This window comes from Salvelinus sp. IW2-2015, unplaced genomic scaffold (assembly GCF_002910315.2).
Source record: "Salvelinus sp. IW2-2015 unplaced genomic scaffold, ASM291031v2 Un_scaffold5228, whole genome shotgun sequence".
Lineage (NCBI taxonomy): Eukaryota > Metazoa > Chordata > Actinopteri > Salmoniformes > Salmonidae > Salvelinus > Salvelinus sp. IW2-2015.
In genome coordinates this window covers 17,920-27,779 of record NW_019946493.1, presented here as the reverse complement: position 1 = coordinate 27,779, position 9,860 = coordinate 17,920, and the positions used below count along the sequence as shown (strand labels likewise).

The window sequence follows — 9,860 nt, the reverse complement described above, 5'->3', positions numbered from 1 at the left end:
AAGGAATAKGGACAAATTTAGGCGAAGRTACTCGTTTGCATCTAATRATGGTTAATGAAGCCGTCCTTAATGCACTGGCTTTAGATTGTGATCAACCCACCAGGCAGGGTGGTGGGGCATTAGAATTGTTCCTCTTCAACATCATCCTAATAACTCAACCAAATCATCATCATTATGCTCCTGCCACATACAGTGAACAGTCATAACCCACGTCTTAGAGGATAACGACTTGGACAAAATGCTAGACTGCCCTGTGCACCTGCTGTTGTTATTCATGTTAATAATGTCTGTTTTCTTTTGGCAGGTGTATGCCCCGTCTCCCAACACAGAAGACTTCAACAGAGATTCTCCCTCCTACTCATCTCCCAAACCCCCCAGCAGTATGTTTGCAACCACTTTCTTTGGTAAGTGATTCTGACTTAAGACAGTCTCTGTCATGGAGTCTAAAGAACCAGTATTATCTGTTTGTGCAATCTGATGCGCTGTCTTTATCCATTTCTTCTCCTGCCTCTTGATGGACTGTGTACCCATGAGAAAATATTTCTGGACAAACATCCTAACATTACACTCAGTCACTCTCTCTGTAGTCACTCTCTCTGATGTTGCTGAACAGTTTCAAATGTTCAGCTCGATTTAGCCATTTCTTTCTTCTGGTAGACAGTATTTCACTGAGCCTGGTCTCAGAGTCGCTGGTCTTTGAAGGGATGGGGTTGGTTTCTGTTAGCCAAGGGAGGCTTAGTGTTATCTCAGCTGTGTCCAGGACAGGGCTTGTGTTTCAGTCCTAAGACCAGACTGGGAGAGTGAACAACCCCCTTGTGTGATCCAGCAACTCAGCAGAGAGGAGGGTGACTGCCCTCTGTGGAAAGGTCTCTCTGGGCTCTCATAATCAAGCTGTGTGTTGTGGTTTGCTTCATGGCGGTTCAGGCATATTGCATTTTATGTAAACTTGACTTTGGTTGTTAAACTAAAGCCATTAAAACGTCTTTGCTCCCTTCTGGAATCAAATCCAGGATGTCTCTTCAATTGGATGATCCTTTTGTTACATGAGTCATTATACTGTAAAGAATAGGGATGAAACTCAAAACAGATCAATTTCAACTCAACTCTTGTTTGTTGTCATTAGATGGGACCCACAACTCTTCTGATCCGTGGAATTCCTCCAATGGGATCAACCAGCCTAGTTATGGAGGAATGCTGGGAGGATCTTCATCTCACATGCCGCAGTCAGGAAATTACGTCAACATGCACTCACATGACCGCCTGGTAAGCAACCCAGCTAGTGATGTACGCACATACTGTAAGTGATGTCTCAATGTCTCCCCTACCTATTCTTAGACAGTCTACCTCCTCCCTGTTAAGCTCTATTGCCCCATGCCCATAAAACATTTGGCTTGCATTGGTTTCAATTGAATATTTGTGGTGTGCAATATTGCCCACCCTGCCTACAGAAAAAGTCTAGCTAGGGGAAACACTGTGACTGATGCGTATTCAGCCTCCATGTCCTGTTCTGCCCCATCAGAGCACATCCCCTCCTCTCTGCTGAGCCCGTAGTGAGAGTGRTTGGTGTGAGCTGTGGCCTGGCTATCTCTCTATCTGATGTTGCTGTCTGGGCAGTATCTGTGTAAGACACGGCTGACCCCCTCTATCAGTGTTTCATCTGCTCTGCCTGCCCACTGTGTCTCACTGGGACTCACAGGGAGCCTGCAGCTGCTGCCCAACCAAAGCCCTCTGTCTGTCTGGGCTCCACATTCATATAACCTCTCTTTTATCAAGTGATATTTTTTCACCATGCACAATGCTATTCTTACCACTGAACAAGTGTATGCACACACAATATTGCTTTGTCCTGATGAACACGTGTTTTGTCCTCTGTTTCTTTCAGAATTACCCTCCACACTCTGTGTCGCCGACAGACATCCATGCCAGTCTTCCTCCAATGTCCAGCTTCCACCGCAGCAACGCCAGCACTTCACCATTCGTTAACCCAACACACACCSCGCCTGTCAACACCACCGACGGGGYCATGGGTAYGGCGAATATTTGGTTGATCTACTCTTAAATATCAATAGGCGAGATAAATTCCYATAATGATGTTCTCTTCTTTAATCKATGCTYTGTGTTATAAATGTCCTCKCCTTGTTTCTRTAGTTGCTSCAAATCGGGGGAACGCCWCTGGAAGCCAGCAGACTGGAGATGCMCTGGGCAAAGCCTTGGCTTCRGTGAGTACAGCACACCCCTGTTCTCCTCCGGGGAAATGRGAAAGCCTCAAAAGAGATTTARAWAGAAACYATGTTACAAATCCACAGAGGTTGTTTGTTGGGAGTAAAGCCCTATTGGTTTACTTGTAAATGGAGGCACAATCCATGCAGCACTTAAAATTGCACTCTCTCCCTCTGAATGCCAGTTTGATTGAGGCGTTAGGCTTACATGGATGGTTAGGAATCCTCTGTGGATATCCCCTCTAGGTTGGTCCCCTCTCTGGGTGTGAATCCTGTGTTCTTGACTACAGTACCTTCTCCACTCACTTTAATATCAAATATATTTTTTATTCCTGTGTTAAATTGAGATGGTGCATTATCTTAATGGCCCTCTTCAGTCTGTAAAGGAAGCGACCTCGGTGGTCACGAGGGGTATTAAGTGCTATAGTGAATGCTGATTAAATAAGCCCAGAGGGATGTGTTTGCAGTTGTTTCTGGGCCTAAGCCTGGATAATTGTAGACTTAATCTCTGAGTATACAAGAAAGGAAATTGTAAAAATATTACGCACCAGTTTGAATAATCCAGCCTTGGTATTTGTTCCATTTTCGWTCATGTCTCCCTGCACGTTTGACACACAGTAACTCATAAACCTCATAATGTCCTCCGTCCAGTTAGAGCCCTCTTGGTTTCAACAGCCACAGAACCTCACAGAGAGCTCTTCTGTCCCTCCTCTTACTGATTATTTCTCATTTTAATAACTCCCAGMACTCATCTGTAACCCGGCCTAATATACACTACATTACCAAAAGTTCTTGWTGAACATCTCATTCCAAAATCATGGGCATTAATATGGAGATGGTCCCCCCTTTGCTGCTATAACAGCCTCCACTCTTCTGGGAAGGCTTTCCACTAGATGTTGGAACATTGCTGCRGGGACTTGCTTCCATTCAGCCACGAGCATTAGTGAGGTTGGGTGTTCCAATTCCTCCCAAAGGTGTTCGATGGGGTTGAGKTCAGGGCTCTGTGTAGGCCAGTTAAGTTCTTCCACACCAATCCCGACAAACCATTTCTGTATGGACCTCKCTTTGTGCATGGGGGCGTTGTCATGCTGAAACAGGAAAGGGCCTTCGTCAAACTGTTGCCACAAAGTTGGAAGCACAGAATTGTCTAGTATGTCATTGTATGCTGTAGCATTAAGATTTCCCTTCACTGGCCTAGCCCAAACCATGAAAAACAGACCCAGACCATTATTCCACCTCCACCAAACTTTGCAGTTGGCACTATGCATTGGGGCAGGTAGCATTTTCCTAGCATCCGCCAAACCCAGATTAGTCTGTTGGACTGCCAGATGGTGAAGCGTGATTCATCACTCCAGAGAACGTGTTTCCCTGCTCCAGAATCCAATGGCGGCAAACTTTACACCACTCCAGCCGACACTTGGCATTGCGCATGGTGATCTTAGGCTTGTGTGCTGCTGCTCGTCCATGGAAMCCCATTTCATGAAGCTYTTGACGAACAGTTCTTGTGTTGACGTTGCTTCCAGAGGCAATTTGGAACTTGGTAGTGAGTGTTGCAGCCGAGGACAGACGATTTCAACGCACTACATGCTTCAGCACTCGGCAGTCCCGTTCTGTGAGCTTGTGTGGCCTAGCATTTCACAGCTGAGCCATTGTTGCTTCTAGACATTTCCACTTCACAATAACAGCACTTACAGTTGACTGGGGCACTTCTTGCAATGTTTGTCTTTGGAGTTTGCATGGCTGTGTGCTCGATTTTATACACCTGTCAGCAATGGGTGTGGCTGAAATAGCCGAAGCCACTAATTTGAAGGGGAGTCCACATCATTTTAACTATAAAGTGTATCTCACCTCAGAGAAATGAAACCGACAATAGCTTTTATTCCTAGTAAAAAGTGAGAGAAGTAGGATGTGTAAAAGCATAATGGGTTTACATTTGGGAAGTGCTATGGCTTAGTGGTGCGCACCCGAAAGAGAAAAGTGTGTGTGAAGGTGTATGATAATCACAAATTAAGTATTTTTGTATTCGCAGACTCAATTCTATTAGCATGACAAAGCTGCAGTGAAATGGACACGGTTGGGCTGGGGTGAGACGAGGGGGGTGTGGAGGCCAGGGGGAGCGATGGGGGTTCCTAACTGCTGTGGCTCAACTTTGCGGGCCGYCCTTTGTGGGCCTTTTGTTCTCCGGCCTTTTAAACGGGCCATGCTTATTGGCCCCCCGCGGCCCAGGGGAGCGTGACCGATGAGGAGGCGGAGCCTCATTTGTTGTTGGTAAAATGAGTCGTGTTGCAGTTTGAATACAGGAGAAGTAGCCCGGGACCAGAAGAATGGCCCGTTGTATATTGCAGGGTCAAGAGTCACGGCTATAGACGGCCCGCTTTGGAAAGAGAAGAGATATTGGCTAATTAGTTTTGAGTCCCATTGATTTGAGACATACACTTGTGATCACAGTTGATGGTCATTACTTCTCAACAGGATTGAGTGTCTCAGGGTAAAGATACTGAACAGTGACAAATGCTTTTGACTGAGAAATGTGATTTAAATAAAATAGATAAGAAGAAGCGTGTATAAATCCCCACAGGGAAAAACATCTATTTTGGTACACGGAGTGACATGYAATAGCCAAACCATTTGGATTTTCAAAAGTTGATTGAAACACAAAAGCTTGGTGATCAAGCTTAAAAGAGAAGATTATTAATAACGGCATTCCATTGTGTTTACTGAAGTTAAACGGTTTCCTGTGAGTAGGATGGGATGTTTACTTGGAGGGAAATCCTTCTGGATCTACTGCCTCTGCTAATTAATGGGAATCAAACCTCTAATACCCTGGTTTACTGGGAGACAGTTTCCATTATGGCACAAACTATCCTCTTAAAGGGAACAAATCAGGGATGTGTTGTCTGCTTTAATCCAGCATTTCTCTAAACAAATGAAATCCCTGTGAAAGTTTTAAAGATATAATCTGTGTGCTTCAGAATCACATCATCCTCTCTCTCTCTTTCTCTCTATCTCTCTTTCTCTCTCTCTCTTTCTCTCTTTCGCTCTCTCTCTCGCTCTCTCTCATGATAGTCATGTCGCCCTAAAACCTCATTGACCCAAGCTTTACATTCCCCACAAACACAGTGGAAGGTCTGTACATGCTACGGTATGGTAAACAGAGCTCTTCTGCCATTGAGGAGACATTGTTTTTTATAGTCCATACAAGACACCTCAACTGGTCCGATCTGAGTGTATACTACTCTTCCACTTTTAGTGGTTCTCTCCCTTCACTGGGGCTCAGTTCAGGGCGTGGTCTAGTATGGAGAGGTGCGGTGATGCAGCTCATTCAGGATAACCCCCTCYGCTCCATCACTATTGGGGGATTAATGCTGGCCTTTGTATCTCTCCCTGTCTATGGCTGGGCATTCCCTCTCTCGTCACCTCCCTTATCTAGCACTCCACCCTGGGTTTATACTGGACTTATATAGCACCATGTTAGAAAGATATTAATGGGATTTAGGGCAGATTTTAGTCCASTTTAGCTTTAAAGGATTTCAACCGCTTTGTTCCTGTTTCGCCCTAAAGTAAAGACGTTGACTTTCTCCTCTAATAGTGTATCAGCCATATTACTGTAGATACAGTATTTGTATGATATTATCTATGTTGTGGCTAGTGGGGGAGATCTAAATAAAACAGCACTAATCAGAGTTGGAGGAGGGCACCTGACTGGTCAGAGCCTTCAGGTGTCGCAGTGAATATGGTTTGGGGTACCCTTTTTTTTGTTGCTTTCACTGAAGCCACTGCTCACCGTTAAAGGCCCATATGTATGCTCTGAACATTKTTATGGGCTCCCCGGTTGGAAAATCCCCAGAATTGAKGAGACAATTTYGKCCGTGCGCCCTGCTGAAGGATGGTGACACAGGCTATAAAAAGTATGGGGAAACGATAGGTTGTGATTTTAAAGAGCTGCATGTTCTGCCTTACTGACAGATCTCTCTCTTTCTCCCTCCTTCTGTCATCCCCCGCACTCTTTTCCCCTCCGTTCCTCTCCCTCTTCCCCTCTCTCTCTCCCCTCTTTCCACAGATTTATTCACCTGACCACACCAGCAGTAGTTTTCCATCCAACCCCTCCACCCCTGTAGGATCTCCGTCGCCCCTGACTGGCACAGCAGGTGCTGCCGCCTCAGCAGGTACAGTGGTGACCACCGGCGCCCCCTCTGGAAGGGCAGGTAGAACATCAGTCTGCACTCTGATCTACTGCACTATAGCAATATACCAGCCTAAACTAGTCCCAATGCCATGGAGAGATGGGGGTTATTGTTTCCTCAGAGCATTCGCACTGCTTCCTCCATACGGCTCTGTCTTAGGTCTGTAGGTGAACACAGCAAGTGATGTTTATCTCACAATGGTTTTCAGAGTCTCTGTGACTTTGACGACATTGCCTCATGGCGACAGATGATGCAGTTTACCCCAGACAACACCTAGCTACATAGTGATAAGGAGTCAGCTCTCTTCAGTTGCTGAAGGGGGCCAAGAGACTATCTTAGAGTTTGACATCCTCTCCTCTCAGTCACTGCATTCATTCTACCAGATAACCAGATAATCAGTTTCCCTGAAACTGGGTCCATAAGTAGCAGAGCAATGTGGAGGGGACATTTAATAATTGTGAGAGACACTCTGACAGAGGAGAACGAGAGAGAGAAAGAGAGGGAAAGCCCAGCGTGTTGTTTTAGTGGGCAGTTGTGCCGTGTGTGGTGATGTAGTGGCGACAGCTGTCTCCACGTATGCCCCCCTCGTCCTCAGCTGTTGCCCTGGTCTGTGGACAGCTGTTCTCCCCATGGACCGACCGGCCTGTAAAGGGCCTCATTTTTCTGCCTGAGGAGCGACAGTGACTCAGCTGATGAGGAGGATTATATCGGCTTCACACAGAGGGATGCCAAGCCCTCACGCACCCTCTTTACACCTCAGCCAGCCAGGCCTCAGGGCAGCATGCCCTACTTGGGAGGACAGAGGTAGAATGCCAACAACCATTTAGATTTTATCAGTGAAGTTCCTGTCACCTGGAGATTGAGAGCACCAGTTATTTGGGTGTGGATTGTTTTGTTATGCAAATAATGAGACAACATGATACCAAGGGCACCAACTTTTGTTACAATGTGAAACAGAGTTTCTCTTTACAATCATAATCCTCAGTGAATCTACAGTTTCTGTCCAATTTACAAATGCAAAACAAATACTCCACATCCATGACTTTCCATATGAATAAACATCTGCCTTTGTCCAAAACCCTTCCCAAAAGTCCATTTACAAATCTGTTGCCATTAGTTTAATAGAACGCCTCCATAAAAATGAAATTTAATGTAGCTTAAAAGGGCAACTGGGATGATTGAAAATGTATTTCTTGTTTCATGTTTTGCSAWTTAATATCCATTTATTTGTTTGAAGTTTGCTWATTAGAATAGGTGGCATTACTTAGAGGTCAGTTGGGGCATGATTTGGCATGATGTTCAGATTAACCACAAATTGCTCCATCTGTTCATTAGGATTTGCTACTTTCAAAACCCAACCAGGCAGGAACAGATATACACCCTGGTGCTGCTCAACTCAACTCTGGCTGGTGTGTTCAATTAGCCCTCTCCTTCTCCTCCTCTCCTCCACGTGGGGACCAGAGGCCCAGGGAGGCTTAGTTATGAGTACTTCCTGTTTGGTTCACGCCAGGGAAATGCTGAGGCTGAGCAGAGAGGCTCCCTCATTTCCTGTTACAAAGTTACTTTTAATAGCCTTTTAATTAAAGCCTGGCTTTTCCAGGACCTTTGTGTGGAGAGACTTTCTCTCAGAAGAGGACTAATGCTTAGTTTACACTGCTGACGATGAATCGATGGAAACAGTTCCCCCAGGTCAAGTGGATATGTAATCCTAGTGTTTGTCAGAAACAAACTAACATTAGCTAGCGATCTCCCAGTTCCCGATCTTTCTCTCTCAAATACTGAAATACCATTTTAGAGGAGAACAGGGAGAAAATGGGGCCTGCTGTTGGTTTTGACAAACAGCCTAAATGAGAGAATGAGAGGTAAGCTWAACAATGTATCCATCTGTAGAGTATGCTACAGTACGTGGGCTGGGTGTTGGCCTCCTGCCACAGTAATGGAGACCAGGCGGTATAGTGAGGGCCCATAGCTGGGGTTAGCTCACTARCACAGCCCAGTATAAATAACCTGGGAGGTTTCCTCGTTGTCACAATCGATTAAGGAGACTTGAACTGTTCTCATGTGCACACAACAGGCTTGGTGTAATGRATTACCTCCTGGTGCACTGTTSTTTGTTAGTTGGAATATTTCAGACAACATTGGCTAAGATAAAGAGACAAAKAAAAATATATTTTGTTGCATTGGATACCTCAATTTGATAAGCAGATTATTTTAGTTTCACACTAATCAAATTGAGTTGATTTGTTTTGTATGTGCCATTGCACATTTCATGTACTGATTATAACCATTCCCACACATTGTGATCCCCTCTGCTTTATGTAAAATTCAAATGTGCTCTAGAGATCACCCAGTCTGGGATAGAATGGAATTCCATAATTAGATGTTTCCACCATTTGTTTGGACTATTGCCCTGTCTCTTGGTTGTCTCTAGAATCTCAGAATGGAAAGTTAATTCAGCTCAAGTCTCTGAGTCTCTCTTGGCCTGCATGTTTTGGCAAGCCACGGAGCTGTTGGACTGTTACACTATACCTCAGCTTGGCATGTGATTGGTCAGAGGATATTTGTGTCGTGACCCCTGGAAGCCAATCACATCGGGCTTAGATCAGCGGACAAGAGGAGCACCCACGAGTGCAGCCTTGCTAGAGCCTTCTGGAACTTTCTGGCTCATTGGATGGAGTAAGGGACTCCTTTTGACGTGGAAGAATCACTCTGTCAGTGTCAGTGGAAGACAGCCTCTGTCCCCAGCCGGGCCTCTTATCACTGTTCACTTTGTTCCCTGGGCTATTAGCTCATTAATGAGCGGATGTACATGTAGGCCATGTCCCAGTGTGTCCAGTGTGCTGGTGTATGTTGGGGCCGTCCACCCACGGCCCTGGCTCATGTTGCAGGATGCAGCCCAGTCACCAGGAATGATGCAGCTGAACCCCAGTGATGCAAATATCTCTCACAGCATAACAACAAGAGACCAGACAGGATGTGGATGTGCTGTGTGTCAGTCAGCCCCTGTAGGTGGAGCAGGATGCAGGTCTCTTATCATTGGCCATGTTGGGATGTCTGAATCAGCCATGTCAGGTGGATAACTGTGGTTCTCCTCCTCTGTCTCTCAGGTACCAACCAATGGTCCCGTGGTGCAGCCGGACAGAGCCCGTCCTCCCCCAACTATGAGAACTCCCTGCACTCACTGGTAAGTCTCCCTGCCCCCCCCTCTCTTCCCTTCCCCCACACCCTGAGCACTTTTTAATGGACACACACACAGTAGATGGGTTCTCTCGCGTAGGCAGCGGGTAGCATTACATGAGATTCTTGCTGACAAATGTCGGCGTTGGGGGGGGGGTGCTGCTGAACAATACCCGTCCTTGGGGCGTGTCTCCTGCCATCTGTCCCCTATCCGTGGGCCAGGGTGGGTTGGGGAGGGCTGGTGTTATGGGGCTGGGGAGCCTGGCAGCTGTTGCGTTGA

At 46.1% G+C, this 9,860-nt stretch overlaps 1 protein-coding gene and 1 non-coding gene across 2 annotated transcripts; both read left to right on the top strand.

Moving 5' to 3' along the window:
* The first annotated feature begins 268 nt into the window (after positions 1–268).
* Positions 269–9,649, top strand: LOC112078075 (transcription factor 12-like). Its single transcript, XM_024144423.2, has 6 exons — positions 269–404; positions 1,124–1,263; positions 1,883–2,027; positions 2,149–2,219; positions 6,280–6,424; positions 9,511–9,649. The coding sequence occupies exons 1-6, from the start codon at positions 275–277 to the stop codon at positions 9,642–9,644; spliced, it is 765 nt and encodes a 254-aa protein (XP_024000191.2). The 5' UTR covers positions 269–274; the 3' UTR covers positions 9,645–9,649.
* On the top strand, positions 6,579–6,663 carry LOC112078076 (small nucleolar RNA SNORD35). The gene has a single exon (XR_002895585.1). It is a non-coding gene; the product is annotated as a small nucleolar RNA SNORD35 (small nucleolar RNA).
* Positions 9,650–9,860: the final 211 nt, after the last annotated feature.